General features: G+C 39.5%; 1 protein-coding gene across 1 annotated transcript; it reads left to right on the top strand.

The window, feature by feature from the left end:
• Positions 1-5312: 5312 nt before the first annotated feature.
• Positions 5313-6994, top strand: LOC140884897 (flavonoid 3',5'-hydroxylase 1-like). The gene is made up of 2 exons (XM_073291781.1): positions 5313-6214; positions 6292-6994. Exons 1-2 carry the CDS (start codon positions 5330-5332, stop codon positions 6922-6924), a joined length of 1518 nt encoding a protein of 505 aa, XP_073147882.1. The 5' UTR covers positions 5313-5329; the 3' UTR covers positions 6925-6994.
• The last annotated feature ends 15154 nt before the right edge of the window (positions 6995-22148 follow it).

Here is a 22148-nt window from a genome sequence, read left to right as displayed (position 1 = left end):
GAAGAAACTGCCATTTGGGGGGAGATCGTGCTTTTAGAACCTGAGATGCTAGGGAATGAGGTTCAGTGACGAGTCTCCAACTCTGCTTGGCCAATAAGGCTAGATTAAACTCATGAATTTTCCGAAAACCTAATCCACCATCTTCTTATGTCTACTCAATTTTTCCCAACTTTGCCAACGAAGATTGCTTCGGCCATCACTCTTTTTGCCCCACCAAAATGAATTCATCATCCTCTCTAGCTCATCACACAAATCCAAAGGCAAAGCAAATACACTCATAACATATGAATGATATGAAGAGTTTATGTTTCCATCCATTCATACGGTTCCAAGCCTTTTCTTTATGTATGCAAAAACGTCATATTTGGAACACCCAATGAGAGAGGGAAGACCAAGGTATTCTCCGTGATTTGTAGTATATCTCACTCCTAGCTCAGTAGAGATTTTATTTTTCAGCTCCGCTGGCACATTTGAACTGAATGATATGAAGATTTTACATAATTCACATACTGGCCAGATGCCGATTCATATATGTGAATATACTCTTTGATGAGAGCACATTCATCTTCCGAAGCCCTGAAGAATAAGAAGTTGTCATCTGCAAAAAGAAGATGAGAGATGGATGGTGCTGTGCGAGCCACTTTTATACCGTGAATATTTCCTCTTAGATTCTCTGATTTCAGAAGTGCAGACAAACCTTCTGCACAAATGAGGAAAATATAATGATATAAAGGATCTCCTTGCCGAAGGCCCCGCTGAGGGATAATAGGACCAATCTCGTGTCCATTGTGTACCACTGTGTATCGCACGAAGCATGATAAGATCAACCCAAGATGGTGGAAGCCCAACTTTATCATCATACTTACGTGGAAATGCCATTCCACGCGATCGAATGCCTTTGACATGTCAATTTTCAATGCAGCCTCTCCTATTTTCCCGTCTTTTCCTTTTCAAGTAGTGTCTTATTTCAAAAGCAATGATGACATTATTTGTTATAAAACGGCCTTGAGAGAAGACACTTTGTGAAGGGATATAATTTTCTGAAGAACAACACCCTTTAATCGATTTTCAAGAATTTTGGCCACATGTGTTTCTGGGATTTTCTTCTTTGGAATAAGTACGATAGTTGTGTCGTTCAGACCTTCCGGCAGAAAGCGTTGATTAAGGAAAGCCAAGCATGTAGATGTAACATGAGGACCTGTGATGTCCCAAAACTTCTGATAGAATCCTGGATTTAGGCCATCCGGAACAGCTGATTTATCTGGGTGCATTGACCGAATCGCGTCACTAATTTCAGCTTCTTCAAAAGGTCGGATGAGATAGTTAAGCAATCAACGAATTTGGCCCAAGATCAACGCCAAGATTAATTGAAGCCCAATGATTACAAGGGATGATTGACCTATATAAACCAAGGAGCAACGGTGCATCATCTTCAGGAGACTACACACTCCGTAACAGAGGAATGTTCGAGAAATAATATTTGTTATATTTGTTGCAACAGAAAAAGACGCTTGTCATGTATTTATTAGTTGTGCTAATTATAAATATGGGCATTTACGGTGTAAATCCTAGAGAAATGAATATAATATCTTTTTAGTACATTTCCTCTGTTTTCTACTTTTTCAACTTGGTATTGAGCCAGGTTCCACCGTTATGTGTTGGACGGCTCATAGTTGGCCTCACCCATCCCATGGTTGACCATCCGTTAATATCTCCATGCTCCAGTCGTTTCATTTCTGGGCGTGAGAGGGGTGTGTTGGTGTATTAATTTGTGTCCCACATCGATTGGCTAAATAACATGTGAGCCTTTTATATAGACAAGGACAACCCTCACTTCTTGAGCTAGCTTTTGAGGTGAGTTAGATCCAAGTCTCAATTTCTTAACATGGTATCAGTTTTTGAGGTGAGTTAGTGTAAACAAGGTGTGTCAGTTTATGCAAAAGCCTCTGTATACACATTGGAAAGCTGCCAAACGCATTATCCGATATATCGTCGGTACTCTTGACTTTGGCATACATCTCAATCCTTCGTCTAATCATAATTTGTTTGGCTACTGTGATGCTGGGGGAGTCATGTAGATGATCGTCAATAAACTTCTGGATTTTGTTGGTTTTTTGGTGGTACTCCTATTTCTTGGAGTTCTAAAAAACAGGCAGTGGTTTCTCGATCTAGCACTGAGGCCGAATATCGTAGTCTTGCTAATGCCACATCTGAACTTCTTTGGATTCAATCTTTATTGTGTGAACTTTGCATATCGATTGCGACTCCTGTCTTATGGTGTGATAATCTCAGCACCATTGCACTAAGCGCCAATCCAGTGCTTCATGCTCGCACTAAACACATTGAACTTGATCTACTCTTTGTTCGTGAAAAAGTGTTGTCCAAAACCCTGTGTGTTCGACATGTTCCAGCTTTGATCAAGTGGCAGACATTCTTACCAAACCATTGTCTGTTGTTTCGTTTCTCAGACTACGTTCCAAGCTCAAAGTTGTTTCTAACCCACTGCCCTTGAGGGAGGAAGTTAAGCAATCAACGGATTTGGCCCAAGATCAACCCCAAGATTAATTGAAATCCAATTATTACAAGGGACGATTGGCCCATATAAACCAAGGAGTAACGGTGCATCATCTTCAGGAGATTACACACTCCGTAACAAAGGAATGTTCGAGAAATAATATTTGTTATATTTGTTGCAACAGAAAAAGACCCGTGTCATATATTTATTAGGTGTGCTAATTATTAATATGGGCATCTACAGTATAAATCCTAGAGAAATGAATATTTTCTACTTTTTCAACTGAGATAATGGTTATGTGAATTTATCAACGTAAGTTGGGACTTGTGAAATGAGGTAACGATCATCGCATCCTCTGGAAGTGTATAAATCTTGGAAGTGATAGAAAATGAGTTCTTGAAGTCCAGTTCCCCAACCATAAGAAATGCCCCTATCATCGTGAAGCTGCACAATTATATTTTTTCTTTGACGAGAAGAGGCATATTTATGAAAGAGTTTAGTATTTGCATCACCTGATTGAAGACAATATATTTTTGCTCTTTGTTTCCAGAAAGTTTCCTCTTGGGCCAGTAGGTTCTCCAGCTTAGATTTTTGGTCCTCAATTTGGGCATCTAAGAATTTGAATGCAGTCGTTTGAGATGTTTTATTTGCTCCCGAGAGAGAGAGAAATAGCTTTCTTGAATCGAAGATTCATTTTATCACCCCCAGGTTTGGAGCGTTGTCCCACAATCTGCAATTCGTCTTTGAATGTTACCATCCCTGCTTCACCACGTCTTTGCAATCTGGTTCTAAGAGCCAAACATTCTCAAATCTGAATCGTTTACGCCTTTGGAAAGTAGTAGACTTAGGCTTCAAGAAAATAGCGCTATGATCCGAGGAAATCACTTCCAAGTTAACAAATTCTGCAGTATGAAATATATCCAACCAAATCGGATTTGCAAGAGCTCTGTCCAGTCTTTCCTCTACGAAATGCGGCCTCTACTTCTTTCCCAAGTGAATCGATGACCTCTCATTCCCAAATCAAATAAGCCACAATCGGTAACTGCTTCACGAAAACCATTTATAAGCGGAGAAGGGTGAGAGAGTCTGTCATTTTGGGATAAAATGTCATTAAAATCCCCGATGCCAACGAGCCAATGTGCGTAACAACTCCCGCGAATCTCTTCCTTTACTCCTCTCAGGAAAACCATAAAATCCTGTTAGTCTGAAATTCCATGAACTGAGACTATCACATCTAGAAATTACTAGAATAAGCAAGGAGAGTTGCCATTTGTTGCTCTTGCCAAAATAAGGCTATTACTCCTCCATTATTAACTCCATACCCCATTTTTATTTTAATATAGTAAGACTTTTTTTTTTGGAATTTATACTTCCTACAATATTGGGCCGAAGATTGGACACAAACCCCAATAACTCTTGAACTACAGTCTACAGATCGAGCTTAGAGTAGTCATGTTGCTTGGCGGGCCTGGCGACCAGGGCCCGCCCCATTTGGATTAATTGGAATTTGCTGGGCCATCTCCTCAGTTTGCTTGGCCGGCCCATTTTGAAAATACACAATTGCTGATTCTTCCTTCTACGCGGCTTCGTTTTGGGTCCACCACTATGTGGAGATCCTGATCAAAGTTTCGAGAGAAGTCCACAAAAGATTAAACTGCAGCCAAGCCTTTCCCTTTCCTCTCAAATCTTCTTCTTTTTTGCCCACTTGTCCCATCACGATTTTACTGTCATTAATATGGAGAGATCGATGCGTGTAAACTCCCCTCTCTGCCATCTGGTATCCATGTGGCGTTGGACAATCATCGGACGGAGGAGCCAGCGATCTCCGGTGTCAGCTACTGGAGTCGCACGAAGCCATGAACCTAATAACATTTAATTTTTTTCTACGGATTAGTGGTTATGTTGTGGTACTAGCTAGGCTCCTATATCTTGAAGGCATGCATGCCATTGTCAGTACTGCTACGTAGTGGAGGGTTGTTCGAATATAAATGTTAAAACCGAAATTTATTTGGTTTGGTTTCGAATTATATATCTTAAAAATGAACTGATCGAAAAAATCGAAATTTTATTAAATTAATAATTTTATTTATATAATTGTTTATAATATATATATATATATATATAAAGAAATCATTTAAAAGATAATATATTATATTTTAAAATATATTTATAATATTAATAAAAATATTTATATCAAAACCGAAGTAATCGAACCAAACTGAAGGAAAACGATTTGAATATCGGATTATATATTTTTAAAACCAAAAACCAAAATGAAAAACCGAAAACCGAACCGACACTGCTATGTAATAAGTGTCACGGGAGAAAATGGGTTTAAGTTAACAAAAAAAACATAAATTAAGGTTTGACAATATTTCTAAAAAAATTTAAGTTGATCAGTTAACTTTTATTATCACAAGGGCAGAATTAAGTTCAGTTCTAAAGTAAAATCACATGCAATTCTCAGTAACAACCGATCAAAAGGGTAGGTGCATGGATGATTAGGTTGGGGATGGAAAACTCGAATGGGATAACGAATTAAGGAGCTTTGTTAAATTTATGGCACGATAATCTTTTATAAAATATATATATTGAAAAATTCGGTTGGCCAAATTAAAACGCAGCTCAAAAATTTATTTCTTTTGAAAGGTGGGTGAAAGTGCAGCATACTCATATCCACCACCAATTTGTAGTTGCACGTTGAATGATAGCTGAGGAAGATCACATGCACCATTATATATATAGATCAACGTGCCTTTGTTTTATTCCGTTCATAAGAAAAAAAAAAAATATTGATTTATAGCACATGCATCAATGTTCCTCTCAGTCCCCGAACTCATAGCATTGATTTCACTATGCATTCTCATTCACTTTCTCGTGTCGAAATTAAGAAGACCATTGCCGCCTGGCCCTAGAGGTTTTCCGGTGGTCGGAGCGCTTCCGCTCTTAGGTAGAATGCCACACGTTGCACTAGCCAAAATGGCCAAGATTTATGGCCCCATCATGTACCTGAAAGTAGGCAGCCGTGGCATGGTGGTGGCGTCGACTCCTGACGCCGCCAAGTCGTTTCTTAAAACCCTCGAGTCGAACTTTTTGAACCGGCCGACTCATGCTGGTCCCACCATCCTCGCCTACAACTCGCAAGACATGGTTTTTGCACCCTACGGACCCAGGTGGAGGCTGCTCAGAAAATTGAGCAGTCTCCACATGTTGGGCGGCAAGGCTCTGGATGACTGGGCCGATTTTCGTGCCGCGGAGCTCGGACACACGCTGGAGGCGATGCATCAGTCATGTGTACGTGGGGAAGCGGTGGTGTTGGGGGAGATTCTGGTCTACGCCATGGCTAATATGATCGGAAGGGTCATGCTGAGCCGACGGGTTTTCGCGACGAAAGGTCGGGAGTTGAACGAGTTCAAGGACATGGTGGTGGAGTTGATGACAACAGCAGGGTATTTCAACATCGGAGACTTCATTCCCTGGATTGGTTGGATGGATTTGCAGGGGATTGAGAAAGGGATGAGGAAATTGCACGACAAGTTCGATGTTTTGATAAGCAGAATGGTGGAAGAGCACTTGGAGTCGCGCCACAAACGCAAGAACAGGCCTGATTTGCTTGATGTCATGCTTGCAAATCGAGATGATGTTAATTCCCCTGAGGAGGAGAGGCTTACCACAACCAATATCAAAGCTCTGTTACTGGTAACTTTAATTTAGTTTTTCAATTTTTCATTATGTATATGTATTCAAGTGTACATGCATGCATGTTTTGCATGCAGAATCTGTTCACTGCTGGGACAGATACATCATCGAGCGCCATAGAATGGGCTCTTGCGGAGATGCTGAAAAACCCGGATATCATGAGCAAGGCGCACGATGAAATGGATCGAGTCGTCGGCCGAAACCGACGTCTGGTGGAGTCCGACATACCCAAGTTGCCTTATCTCCAAGCAATATGCAAAGAGACATTTCGAAAGCACCCATCGACACCATTAAACCTGCCTCGCATCTCAGCCGAAGCATGCACGGTAGATGGCTACTACATACCCAAGAACACGAGACTCAGCGTGAACATATGGGCGATTGGAAGGGATCCTCAAGTTTGGGAAAATCCATTGGATTTCAATCCGGAGAGGTTCTTGTCTGAGAAGTATGCGAAGATGGATCCGAAAGGGAACGACTTCGAGCTGATCCCGTTCGGTGCGGGGAGGAGGATTTGTGCGGGAACAAGGATGGGGGTAGTGATGGTGGAATATATACTGGGGACTTTGGTTCACTCGTTTGATTGGAAATTTGAGAGGGAAGAGATGGATATGGAGGAAACTTTTGGGCTAGCTTTGCAGAAAGCTGTGCCTCTTGCAGCCATGGTTACTCCTAGATTGCCTCCACCTTGTTATTTGGCTTCTGATTAGCATATATGATCACTCGATATATTTTCCACTTTTATTTATCACTAAGAGCCTTTATATCTATATATTTATATCCATGAGTGATGTTTTCTTTGTTCATCATATATAAATTTTATATTTGAAGTACTTGCGATTGATTTTTTTTGTTGTATTGTCTCTCAAATCATTCATTCTCTTTCTAATACTAGTAATAGGCAACGCACGTGGAAAAACGCACGTGAAAACATATATAAAGTAAAATAAATGAGTATGGAAAAATAAAAATAAAATTTAATTATTATAATAAGATTTTGAATTTAATTTGAACGTTACATCATCTACGAATAACAAATAATATAAATATATATTTTTTCATCCTAACGATTTTGACATCCAATCCATTTATTTGTGTTATCACACGTCTTTTTCTTTGAGAAAACGCTGACAATTTCTCATCATCTTCGATTCAATGAGGTCAGTCATTGCTTGTTTTGGTGGTTGCACATCTTTTATCTTGTTTGTAGATTTTGGTGAATTTTTCTGTTTTTTCTTTCCTCTTCGGTGTCCTTTGTTTTATTTGCGTTTCAGCTTCGAAGATTTTTTGCAACGGCTTTTGGTACACTTCCTCCACAATAGAGAGAGACTTTTTATTTTTAAGTTCTTTATCTATCTTGAAAACAAATGTATGTTCTTCCTCGGTTGGATGGTTAAAAGTATTTGTGATTTGTGCTTCTCCTTCATCTTGTTATCTTATATTTTCAATGTGTTTTATATCATGTAACTCGTAAATATAAAAACTTGAGAATTGTAATTTGCAATCATGTTCACCATGTTGAGCAACTCAATGTACGTATTTATTCACCGAGCAACCTTTATACTCTAAAGTCGTATCTTCAAATAATGTAATCCTTGCTCATGTGTCGTCTTTCACCGTCATTGTTAATCGAAATCTATAGAGTTTCAATTGGCATCAAAGTGTAAGTAGACATTTTAATATAAATACAATAATTGAATAGGATTACCTCGTTACAATTTAATTTTATCATCAATTCCACAACTGAGAAAATGATTACCTTGGCATGATTTGAGAAAATGCTAGCATGTGTTTTTCAATTGATACAACTTACTACCTCCTTTGTCTTTACGATTGCTTTGAAACAATTGAAACATACTTCATACCGCGGCTTTGCTTTTAATCTCATCACACATAGATGTAAAACAATAATAATGTTCCTATGAAAATAATTAATTTTCTAACATTAATGTGCATGACATTAACATGTTTATGTGAACATACATAAATCATATAAATCTATTTATAAGTAATATATTATTTAAATATACTTCAGGAAACCGACATTGTTTTTGCACCTACTTCAAAGAAGGATTGTCATCCAACAATTGCTGTAATTTGATCTCATCTCATTCCCTGAATTTGTTTTCTATTTACAATGAATTCAAACTTTCAGCGCCGAAAATTTGTTTGAATGAAAATTTTATAAACCTTAAGTTGATAATTTCTGTTTGAGCACAAGTTAGATTTCAGATTTAGATCAAGTTGAATTTAAACTTGTATTGAAATTTATTTATTATCACAATTTACAATTAATTATTGTTTTTAAAACCATGATTCTACTCATTTTATAGTAAAAATAGAGATATAAGTTGGAAGCTTTGACTGATGATTGGATTATTTATATTCATTAAACATCTGCTTCTTCTTCAATTCTCTTTTTTTTTTAAAAACATTTGCAAAGACATTAATTAGTTTTCAATTTTTTTTGTATTTTTCCTCTTATGTTATAAGCTTTATGTTTTCTGTGACAATTTTCAAACTAAACACATTGTGGCGGCTCAGGGATTTCATTATACCGTTCAAATTTTGGCCACGCTGCTAATACACATATGCCAAGGCATCACAAACATGTCTCATTACTAGATTCAAATAATTTCGAAATCATATTAATTTGGATAAGTGAGACTGATTCAAATAATTTTCTAAAGTGTATTCGTTAGGATTAAGAATCATTATTCTAGTCTATAACATAACATTACCATCATTGAACAACATTTTGTGTGAAAAAAATATAACAACATGGGAATAAAGACAAAGATAAAGATGAAATCATCTACAAACATGCATAAGCATATTAAATACTTTTGAATTTAAATTGTAGAAGCAAAATCTCAAGACGATTGAATTTAAATACTACAATGAATAATGAAGCAAATTTCGAAGACGAAGGGCAGACATATTTTTCCCAAGCTCTTAATTTATATAATTATATATGTATGTGCGAAGGACAGACATATTTTTCCCAAGCTCTTAATTTATATAATTATATATGTATGTGCAGCACATACAACCCCAATTTTTAAAATTGATCGTATATCTTTAAACTGCATTTGTGCAACAAAAGTATGTGAAATATTAAAAATGAGAAATTCACACCAGAGACCATGAGAAGTCATTTACATCCAAAACAAATGTTAACAAATTAAACACAAAACATATAGATAAAATAACAATCCTAAATCCTGAAGGTAATTGATGCTACAATGAAAAATGAATCAAAATCCCAAGACGACATGGAAACAATTTTTTTGGAACAAAAGCGCTATCTCCAAACCTTTTGGAAGAGAAAATTGATGCTTTTCGACCCAATAAAATCTAGAATTTTTGAACTTTTCAAGGGATGAGATGAGAAATTGGTCGAATCTTGGCCTAAGCGGATTGAATACATCTTTTCCCATAGCAGATTTACGTGTTCTTTTTCTCTTTCTCGATTCCATGACCTTATTAATATATTGGTGCCTTTCATCTAGAGAATAGTTTATGTATTTGTGCTACAATGAATATAACCTATTACTGGCAGCATTATCTGTTGATAAGAAATAGACACATGTTCAGTTGTGATTCACTTGTCTATGCACCATTTTTTTTTAATAAATATGTTAATGTTATATGTCATACATCCATACCTTTCCATGAAGTGTTGTGGTCAAAGTTTGTAGAAAAACTTGAATTCTTCTCATTGTAAATGAGCCTGTTGGACCAAAAAATGAGTGTAGGTGCATATGTATACGGTAAACTGATCGTGCCTAAAAAATCTGACTTCGCCTAAAAAAAATCTAATTGCAGTAGAGGAAATAAGTGCATCAAGGACCAAACCTTCCAGATGGTACGGAGGGCGGCTTTCTGCCCATTGACAAAATGAGAAAGTAAATCAGAAGTCTGCAAGTTGCCAATCATATACAGAAATCAGGTAGAAGCAAAAGAAAATAACTATAGCAGTTCGAGAAACTTGGCAATAAATCTGTGAAATCCTGGAATAGATTTTTAGTTATCCTGCCAAGAGTTTGTAAAGTTGTATGTATGCATCACTGTAATCATTATTTTTATTTTATTTTTCCTTTCTCCCTTATTGATTGTGGTCATTTAAGTCATTAAATTATGGATTGTCATAATTTGTTGCGTTTAACGTGTATAATTATTTGACCATTGTTTTATTTTGATTTTACACACAAAATCCATTTAATAAAGGCCACAAAAATGTAATATTATATTGATTTATTGTTAATATTTAGTCATGTTTTTAAAAACCCTCTCGCTCACATTTAAAACATAACAAAGTAAAATTGTTTATTTAATTCTTTACATTTCATATAATAAATATAAATTACGTAAATCAAGTCATTATTTTTTATTTGTGGAGTCAATCGAGTTTAGTAAAAACATTTTCGATAATTTGTATCTTCACAAATAAGATGTAGCATGAAGACACTAATAGTCATTTTCATAGTATGTACAGAATCATCTATTTATTTTTACTAATTTTTTTTGGGTTAAAATTCAAGATTTAAATAGAAATTATGAGGTACTTGTATGATTCTAACTTTAATTATCTTGATTAACATACTAAATTATTATAAATATACAATGCATGTATTTATTTCAAACCAAAGCACTTTTTTTTTTTGGAATTTATTGGGGGTTGGTGTTATGATTAGGTCTTATATTTTAAACCTTTTTCTAATATAGCTTTCTTTTATTAGTATATTAATTAAATAACAAAATTGATTCTCAATAACAAATATGATGATATTCTCTATAGATATACTCTCTTAAATACAATTTTATATTATATTATAGATGTTAAATGTTGCTAAAAAAGTTTAAATAAATTTATATATACATTTGTCATTTAATGGCCATAATAATTAAAAATGTTGCTAAAAATATAAATAAATTTATATATACATTTGTCATTATAATGACCATAGTAATTAATATATTTATTTTGCCGAGCCGGCAATTTGTATTACTCAAAAAACCGCCCACTCACACATACACATAAATATATATTTACTTTGCCATAATAACCACAATAATTAACCACAATATCTAATATATAATATATTTAATTTGGCCATAATAACCACAATAATTAGTGTACATATTTACTTTTATACCCTCATACATATGCATTAGGATTATACATATTTACTTTTATATCCCCATACATATGTATTAGAATTACAAAGATAGAAGAATAAAAGGGCAAAGTAGCCAATTCACAATCGTAAAACTTTGCCCTTTATTCACTCTTTTAGATAGGTAATAGATTACAGCGAGTGTCAAGTAAACTTGCTCCGAACTCTTTAATGTCGATTGGGTGTAAAACATGGCCCAAAAGATGCCTGAACCCTCCGACTATACCAAGAGGGAGTATATATAGTCTTTTTTTGTTCCACTAATTTTTTTTGTTGGTCTATTAACATTATTGCAAAGGTTGCTGAATTAATTAATTAGGACAAGTCAATAAAAATAAGGTTAACCGGGGAAAAATCCCTTTTTTTATAATGAAAATGACTTCATTAAAAGAGGGTAAAAATACAAGATACACTGGGTATCCCCAGGAGATACACAATCTCAAATAGACACCATCCTCTAGGAGGCCGAAATACTCTCAATCACAGTTAGAGCTGTCAAACGGGCCAACCCATGGTGGGGCAGGGCGGCCCACCAAAAACCCACCTTTTGTCGGGTCGATGGCGGGTTGGAAATCCTCAACCCAATCCAACCCAAGGTGGGTTGCGGGTTAGGCGAGCCGGCCCGCGGGTTGGCTCACGACAAATAAAAATAAATAAAAAATATTATAATTAATTATAAATATCATTTCATAAATAAATATTAATAGAAACATATTAATAAAAATTTTAATTTTTGATTTTATGTGTGTAAATTTTATATAAAATAATTAATATAAAACAAATTCACAACTTTTATTAAAAAATACATATATCATAATAAAAATAAAAATTAATTATTAATTCTCCAGGCCCGCGGGCCAACCCGCGCGGGTCACGGGCCTTGGCGGGTTGGCCCATCTAGGCCCACCTTTTGTTGAGTTGAAAAAATTTCAACCCAACCCACTTAAATTATGTGGCGGGTCGGGCCAACCCGGCGAGCCTAACCCAAATTGACGGCTCTAATCACAGTCTATTTGAGGAACATAAGGAATACATCTAAATACTAAAATCTGGACTCTAGAGAACATTTCTTCCACAACTGGGCTAATGTCCTCAAACGCTGCTCTGTTACGTGCCGTTCACACCTAGTACACAGAAGCTGCTAATGCTACCAGTCTCATCTTTGCTATTTTTGAAGATCCCCTATACTGCCTCCTATAAGCTTGTAAGATAGAATGTTGTGAACTCATGATCTTCTTCATGCCAAGCCACTCTCGAACTCGGTTCCATAATCCACTAGACACCCTACAACGAAAGAATAAATGTGAATTTTATTTATCCAAACTCTTGCATAGTGGACAAGTTTTATTGTCCACAAACCCCAGTCTATCCCGGGTGAGCAGTTTCTCATGGGCTAGACGCCATAAAATGATTTTATGCTTAGGTAGAACATAGGATTCCACACTAGAGGTTTCCATGGCCACTTGTCATCTCCTCCGATGAAGAAGGAATAAGCCTTGTTCAAACTCAAGCGAGTTGCGAACCATTTCTCCATTACAGTTATAGCTCCATCTACCGACCCCATCCTAAGCACAATTTCATCCCGGATAGCTAATATCTTTTTGACCAAGGTCGAAAGGTCCTTCTTCCACTCTCAATTCCACACATTTCCATGGTTCGAGAATTCCACGTTGATCCATTTGATCCAAAGATAGTCTTTTTTCAGGTGAATTTTCCAAAGGGTTTTAGCAAGTAATGCTTTATTCCAAATTGCCAGATTTTTAATTCCCAAGCCTGCATCTTCTTTTGGTTACAGGCGGTCTCCCAAGCAATTGGTGGTCGCTTAGATGGCCAAACAAACTTCCAACACAGCCCTTGGATCTCCTCCATGATATACTCCGGAATAAGTAGGATAGAAAGCCAGAAACATTCAACACCTTGTAGCACCGACCAGACTAGCTCCAATTTACCCGTATAGGATAGAGTATGTAACACCCGGTATTTTAAATACGTAAATCCGCATGCATAATTAGGATATTTAATTATTTAAATTTTAGATTTATGGGTTAAATAATTATGTGAATTATTTGTGCATGATTTAATTTATTTTTAAGCATTTAACCCATAATTAGTAATTTTTATGATTTTCAATATTTTAATTATTTGATCGCGTAGACGGGACCAGGGACGGACGAGATGACAACTTTCTATCCAATTTATTTCATGAGCCTTTTTAGAGTCCTAAAATATTATTTTGAGTTTTATTATCTCAAAATTTTAAGTATTTAATTTTATATAATTTTAGGAGTCCATTTTTATCCAAATTAAGCCATTTTAATGACTTTTTATTATCTTTAAAATTCCCTTAATTCTTTATTTCGGGATTTAAATATTTTATTAAGTTAGCTAGTATTTAAATTAGTTAGGAGATCTTTTTAGGTTGTTAATATCTCCTAATTAGTTATTAACATATTATCTACCTAAATTATAATCCTAATCTACCAAACTAAGCGCCCAAACCCCCTTTCCACGCCTCATTCCCCTTTTCTCTCAACCGAGCGTCTACCTCAACCTCTCTTCCTCTACTCCATTGACAGAAACCCTTAGGAAGCCATAGCCGCGGTTCTTCAAGCTTCAAACTTGGTCGTTCATCGTCCCGTCGTCCCGGAGTCGTCTCACGCCCGTTTTTCTCTCCATTTTCGGTGAAAGGCATGAATTTCTTTCAACTTTTTCGTGCCTATCAGTTTTATAATTGTGTGATTTGTGTATGCATTAAAACTTTCAAAAAATTTTTCAGAAAATGGTTTGAAGGGTTCGAATTTTTCCATGTTTGTTTCATGTTCACGTTTTTTTGGATATGGACTGGTCTAAGGCTGATGGCTCGGTCCAGAGGTGTCCTAGGGGGCCTTAGGGTCGGTTGGGGTCAGACGGTTCAGGCTGGAATGGGCTAGGTTCGAAGGGGTTCATGTGTTGGTCCTAGGTGGTTGCAGATTAGGGTTATGGGGAAGAGGGCTCGGCTGGTCCACGCAGGGCCATGGACCAGCGGGGTGTGACCTGGGTTAGGACCGGCAGGACCCTGGGAAGGTCCTGCCGGCGGCGCTTCGGCCGGCCATGGCCGGAGCAAGGCGGCAGCAGCCCTTAAAGGGCTGCTGCTCGCGCAGCGGGTAGAAGGGCGCGGGGGGGGGGGGTTCGGGTTTTGGGTTGGGCTGGGGTGCTGGGTCGGGGCTTGGGGTCAGGTCGGGTCTGGTAGGTCTAGGGTCGGGTCAGGTGGTCCGGGTCCGGGTTCGGTGGGCCGGGCTCGGGTATTTTAATTTTAAATGAATTAATAAGTTAATGGGTTTTTATGTGGACTACTAGATTTAATTAATGTATGGGCCACTTTTAAATATTATTTTGGGTTATGTTTAATTTTATGTGGGCTTAATTAATTTAATTAAGTGGGCCCACTAATCTTTATGGGCTTTAGGACCCATGAAAGTTATTGGGCCAGTCTTTGGGCTTTTTGGGCCCATTGGGCCAATTTAAGTTGTTATTGGGCCTAGAGTGTTTTAATGGGCTTTAATTATTTAATTGAGCTTAGAATAAATTTTATTGGGCTTAAGTATGTTATTGGGCCAGTTTCAGTGTTAATGGGCCAGATTTAAGTAAATGGGCTTGAGTGTTAGGGCCAGCAGTCCAAGACCATCCATGAGAAAATTGCATGTGTCCTGAATATATATTTAATTATTTTTATGCCTTGAAGTAATTTAATATTTATATGTTAGTAAGAACTTTAAATTAAATATATATGAAGGACACACAATTTATTTAAAGTACATGCATTCATGAAATCAATTTTTATGCTATGATTGAAGTTCTATGGTTGAGCAAATAAAATATTTTAGGTGGAAATTGAAGTAGTGTGGCCATTTATGTATGGGCAGTTTCTGCCATTTATGTATGGGTGGTTCGCCACCAGCCTCGTACGATGGTTTTTTAGACTGATCAGTCGCACTATAAGTATGGGTCACACTTACGGATAGGACCATTCGATGTTAAGAAAATAAGTGCTCAACAACTCAAGTATGTATGATATTATGTATGTTACGTATAATTCAATGATTTCTTTAAGCAACAATTATGTTATTATTTTTGGAGGCATGCTCATGCATTTATAGGTTAAGTATTATGTATGAAAGTGTATTAAATTATTTTAAACCCTTGTTAGTATGCATGTTGGGCCTCTAGGCTCACTACACTGATATGGTGCAGGTGAGTACGTAGAGGAGCAGGTTACCCCTACCGGTGGTGAGGACGTATGAGCGGAGCTGCAGTGGCCCCGTGACCGTAGTCTGCATCGTGCTAGTGGTCTATGCATGAATATTTTAAACACTATTTTATTTGAAGATTTTATTCCAGTGTTGAGATTTAAGTATTATTTTTATGCAACTTTTTAGGGTATGCACTGTTGATTAAATTGTTTTGAATTATTTTAAGTATTGCATGATTCAGACGCTTTAGTAATTATTTTTATGTTGCATGATTATTTATTAAATTTTTAAATCTCTTTTATGGTTGTACATATATGTATGGGCATATATGTATATATATATAAATATTTTACTTAGTATTTATTTTAAAATTAAAAGAAAAAGAAAAATTTTTAAATTTTCCGCATTTTAGAAATTTATAAGTCTAGGATGTTTCAGTTGGTATCAGAGCACGGTCCTTGGAGGGGTCATTACTGCTATGCTAGCTCAGAAATCCACGCTACCGGTCTGTAAGTTTTAAGTGTTTATAGCATGATTTAATTCTTTGAATTTAAGTTAGCATTACTTTTAAACCACTTAGTTATGCATGGCAATTTACGTAAAGTAATATGTGGTGGTGCAGAATGCCTCCCAGACCAGTGAACCGACGTGGGGGACCTCCACCTCCACCTCCACCTCCGCCTCCACCGCCACCTCCGCAGAATCCTTTATCAGCATTGGAGCAGGCCAATGCTAATATGATGGCGGGTATTACTGCTCTGTTGGAGCAGCAGGCTGCACGTCCCAGACTGTCCCATGAGGAGGACGTTGCTGAGAGGTTCCAGAAGAAGGGGCCCAAGGAGTTTGTTGGTACCACCGATCCCTTGGTGGCTGAGGGATGGATTCGCTCTCTTGAGTCCATCTTTGATTATATGGGGATCACAGACACCGACAGGGTGAGCTGTGCGACGTACATGATGAGAGGAGATGCAGCCCTTTGGTGGGAGGGTGCAGTTAGAGGAGTCCATCTACCTACACTGACGTGGACCGAGTTCAGGCGTATCTTCTACGCCAAGTACTTCACTGAGGATGTGCGCAGTCGCATGATCTGGGAGTTTATGAGTCTCCGTCAGGGGGACAAGACAGTGGTCGAGTATGTGAGACAGTTCGAGAGGGGCTGTCGCTTTGTGCCTATGATTTCTGATAGCCCACCAGAGAAGTTGAGGCAGTTTGTGGAAGGTTTGAAGGCGGATATCAAGCATGATGTTCGCATGGCAGACGTACTTACTTATGAGTCTGCATTCAGTAGGGCCTTACATTCCGAGGAGGGTCGGAGAGAGATCCAGAGAGAGCAGCAGGGTAAGAGGCAGTTTCAGCAGACGGGGTATCAGCGACCATCTTCGCAGCCTCCTGCGAAGAAACAGTTTACAGGGCCATCTAAGGGCCCGAATCAGCAGAGGCCTCAGGGGAAGCCACAGCAGCAGACTAGGGGCGGGGCCCCTACTCCAGGGAGATACCCAGTACGTCCAAAGTGTCAGAAGATGCATTCCGGGCAGTGTCTTATGGGAGCAGGAGTCTGCTATCGTTGCAAGGAGCCGGGGCATCAGATTGCCAACTGCCCGCAGAGGCAGAACGTCAGTGGGCGAGTATATGTGATGCAGGCAGAGGAGGCTGACCCAGATACCTCCTTGATCACCGGTATACCTAACCCCTAGAACTTTTTCAATTCTTTGCTTTTGTTTATTGCGATTATATCTGAATGTCTGATACTTGAGTTTAACTATCAGCATGCTAGAATAAGAATTTTGTTTCTTTGTGATTAGAATTAAGGATTGTAGTGTTTTAACCTTGGGAGCGTAGTGGTATGAATTGTTGGGAATCTTTTGCGTGCAGGGAGAATTATAGTTGGAGGCAACTCCACGTTTGCGTTGCTAGATTCAGGAGCCACGCATTCGTTTATCTCCCGAGATTTTATCAGACGGATAGGCATTACACCGGAGGTTGTCGACTGTGGTTACGATGTTACCATGCCATCCGGACAGACTATCACTACCACTAGTGTTATCAGGGACCTGGAATTGGAGTTGCAGGGACACTCCATTCGAGCAGATCTAGTGGTTCTTCCATTGACCGGGTTTGATTTGATTTTGGGTATGGACTGGCTATCAGTTAATGGAGCTTCGATTGATTTCCGACGTAGGACAGTGTCAGTGAAGCCAGCGGGAGGTGAGATGTTTACTTTCTTTGCATCTCAGTCTAGCAGTATTCCTCAGATGATATCACTTGTTCGTGCGAGGAAATTATTGCGCCATGGATGTCAGGGCTTTCTTGCTAGTGTGGTCACTACCTCAGACGTTTCTAGCAGATCTTTATCAGATATAGAGGTGGTACGTGACTATCCAGATGTTTTTCCTGACGATGTTGCAGGAGTTCCACCAGTGAGAGAGGTGGAGTTCAGTATTGAGTTGTTGCCGGATATTGTGCCTATCTCTAAGGCACCGTATCGACTTGCTCCTACAGAGATGAGAGAGTTGAAGGAGCAGATTCAGGAGCTGTTGGAGAAGGGCTTTGTTCATCCTAGCTTTTCTCCATAGGGAGCTCTAGTATTATTTGTGAAGAAGAAGGACGGCAGCATGAGATTGTGCATCGACTACCGAGAGCTCAACAGAGTCACAGTGAAGAATAAGTATCCACTACCGAGGATAGAGGATTTATTCGATCAGTTGCAGGGAGCTTCGGTATTCTCCAAGATTGATCTGCGATCTGGTTACCATCAGCTGAGAGTCAGAGATTCAGACGTGTCTAAGACGGCCTTTAGGACACGATATGGACACTATGAGTTCTTGGTGATGCCCTTTGGGTTGACCAATGCTCCAGCGGTTTTCATGGATCTCATGAACCGAGTCTTTCAGCCGTATCTAGATCAGTTCATCATAGTCTTTATTGATGATATTTTGATCTACTCTAGGAGCATCGAGGAGCATAGACAGCATCTTCAGATAGCCTTGCAGACTTTGAGGGAGCATCGGTTGTATGCCAAGTTCAGCAAGTGCGAGTTTTGGCTTGAGCAGGTGGCATTTCTTGGCCACATTATTTCGAGAGATGGGATTGCAGTTGATCAGTCCAAGGTGCAGGCAGTGAGGGATTGGGGGATTCCAAAGAATGCTTCGGAGATTCGCAGCTTCTTGGGTTTAGCAGGATACTATAGGAAGTTCATCAAGGGTTTTTCCTCTATTGCAGTACCCTTGACTTCCTTAACCAAGAAGAACGCGAAGTATATTTGGAGTCCAGATTGTCAGAGGAGCTTTGATCAACTGAAGGGTGCACTTACTTCAGCACCTGTGTTAGCTATGACAGTGCCACATGAGGAGTTAGTGGTGTACACCGACGCGTCCAAGCTTGGTTTGGGCGCAGTACTTATGCAGAGTGGCAGAGTTATCGCATATGCGTCGCGACAGTTGAAGATTCATGAGCAGAACTATCCGACGCATGATTTGGAGCTTGCAGCAGTGGTATTTGCGTTGAAAATCTGGAGGCACTATCTTTACGGCGAGAAGTGCAAGATTTTCACCGATCACAAGAGCCTCAAGTACTTCTTCACCCAGAAGGAGTTGAACATGAGGCAGCGCAGATGGCTTGAGCTTGTTAAGGATTATGATTGTGACATTAGCTACCATCCGGGTAAGGCTAATGTAGTGGCCGATGCTTTGAGTCGGAAGTCGTCAGTGGTATCATGTTTGACCGTACAGTTATCACTACAGAGCGAGATTCAGAGTTTTGGCTTGGAGTGTTATCCGAGTGGCCAGGCACCGAGCTTGTCAGTGTTGACGGTGCAGCCAGTTCTGCGAGATCGGATTAGAGAGGGACAGTCTACTGATGAGGAGTTACAGCGATGGAGACAGAGAGATGAGGCTAGAGGGAATCTCTTGTATACAGTGGAGGATGGTATCGTTCAGTACCGTGGTAGGATGTGGGTACCGAACGTCGATCAGTTGAGAGCTGAGATTTTAGCAGAGGCTCATACATCTCCGTACTCCATTCACCCCGGAAGTACGAAGATGTACAAAGACTTGCAGCTATTGTATTGGTGGCCCGGGATGAAGAGTGACATCGGGAGAGTGGTGTCAGAGTGCTTGACTTGTCAGCAAGTCAAGGCAGAGCATCAGCGTCCAGCAGGACTTCTTAGACCTCTTCCCATTCCGGAATGGAAATGGGAGAATATTACGATGGACTTTGTGGTTGGTTTACCGAGGAGTGCCAGAGGTTGTACAGCGATTTGGGTGATTGTGGATAGACTCACCAAGTCAGCTCATTTCTTGCCGGTGAGGACTACTTATACTTTGACACAGTATGCAGAGCTTTACATCAGAGAGATTGTTAGACTGCATGGCATACCAGTGTCTATTGTGTCAGACAGAGATCCGAGATTCACATCTGCGTTTTGGAAGAGTCTGCACACGGCCATGGGGACTAGGCTTCTGTTCAGTACAGCATTTCATCCCCAGACAGATGGTCAGTCTGAGAGAGTGATCCAGGTTCTCGAGGATCTTCTGAGAGCTTGTGTCATTGATTTTCGGGGCTCTTGGGAGACTAGACTGCCATTAGTGGAGTTCACCTATAACAACAGTTTTCAGTCGTCTATAGGTATGGCTCCTTATGCAGCATTGTATGGGAGGAGATGCAGATCCCCTGTGCATTAGGATGAGGTTGGTGAGCGCATTTTGCTGGGTCCTGAGATTGTGCAGCAGACAGCTGACATAGTGACTCAGATTCGAGACCGGATGAGGACTGCTCAGAGTCGTCAGAAGAGTTATGCAGATGCCAGACGACGAGATTTGGAGTTCGCTGTAGGTGATCACGTATTCCTGAAGGTGTCACCGATGAAGGGAGTAGTGCGTTTTGGACGGAGAGGCAAGCTTAATCCGAGATTTATAGGGCCATTCGAGATCTTGGAGAGAGTTGGCACGTTGGCCTACCGTTTAGCTCTACCACCAGGGTTAGCGGCAGTGCACAACGTTTTCCATGTATCCATGCTTCGGAGATATGTCTCCAACCCGTCGCATGTATTGGATTTCGAGCCCTTACAGTTGCCACCAGATCTAGTGTATGAGGAGAGGCCAGTGCGGATCTTGGCTAGGGAGGAGCGGAGGCTTAGGACGCGGGTCATACCGATGGTCAGAGTCCAGTGGCTGAATCACTCAGAGGAGGAAGCTACTTGGGAGACCGAGGCAGACATGAGGACTCGCTACCCGGAGTTGTTCGGGTAAGTACTTTAATTTCGAGGACGAAATTCAATTTAGGGGGGGGGGGGGGGGAGAATTGTAACACCCGGTATTTTAAATACGTAAATCCGCATGCATAATTAGGATATTTAATTATTTAAATTTTAGATTTATGGGTTAAATAATTATGTGAATTATTTGTGCATGATTTAATTTATTTTTAAGCATTTAACCCATAATTAGTAATTTTTATGATTTTCAATATTTTAATTATTTGATCGCGTAGACGGGACCAGGGACGGACGAGATGACAACTTTCTATCCAATTTATTTCATGAGCCTTTTTAGAGTCCTAAAATATTATTTTGAGTTTTATTATCTCAAAATTTTAAGTATTTAATTTTATATAATTTTAGGAGTCCATTTTTATCCAAATTAAGCCATTTTAATGACTTTTTATTATCTTTAAAATTCCCTTAATTCTTTATTTCGGGATTTAAATATTTTATTAAGTTAGCTAGTATTTAAATTAGTTAGGAGATCTTTTTAGGTTGTTAATATCTCCTAATTAGTTATTAACATATTATCTACCTAAATTATAATCCTAATCTACCAAACTAAGCGCCCAAACCCCCTTTCCACGCCTCATTCCCCTTTTCTCTCAACCGAGCGTCTACCTCAACCTCTCTTCCTCTACTCCATTGACAGAAACCCTTAGGAAGCCATAGCCGCGGTTCTTCAAGCTTCAAACTTGGTCGTTCATCGTCCCGTCGTCCCGGAGTCGTCTCACGCCCGTTTTTCTCTCCATTTTCGGTGAAAGGCATGAATTTCTTTCAACTTTTTCGTGCCTATCAGTTTTATAATTGTGTGATTTGTGTATGCATTAAAACTTTCAAAATTTTTTTCAGAAAATGGTTTGAAGGGTTCGAATTTTTCCATGTTTGTTTCATGTTCACGTTTTTTTGGATATGGATTGGTCTAAGGCTGATGGCTCGGTCCAGAGGTGTCCTAGGGGGCCTTAGGGTCGGTTGGGGTCAGACGGTTCAGGCTGGAATGGGCTAGGTTCGAAGGGGTTCATGTGTTGGTCCTAGGTGGTTGCAGATTAGGGTTATGGGGAAGAGGGCTCGGCTGGTCCACGCAGGGCCATGGACCAGCGGGGTGTGACCTGGGTTAGGACCGGCAGGACCCTGGGAAGGTCCTGCCGGCGGCGCTTCGGCCGGCCATGGCCGGAGCAAGGCGGCAGCAGCCCTTAAAGGGCTGCTGCTCGCGCAGCGGGTAGAAGGGCTAGGGGGGGGGGGTTCGGGTTTTGGGTTGGGCTGGGGTG

This window comes from Henckelia pumila, chromosome 2 (genome assembly GCF_033568475.1).
Source record: "Henckelia pumila isolate YLH828 chromosome 2, ASM3356847v2, whole genome shotgun sequence".
NCBI lineage: Eukaryota > Viridiplantae > Streptophyta > Magnoliopsida > Lamiales > Gesneriaceae > Henckelia > Henckelia pumila.
This window is presented reverse-complemented; position numbering and strand designations above follow the sequence as displayed.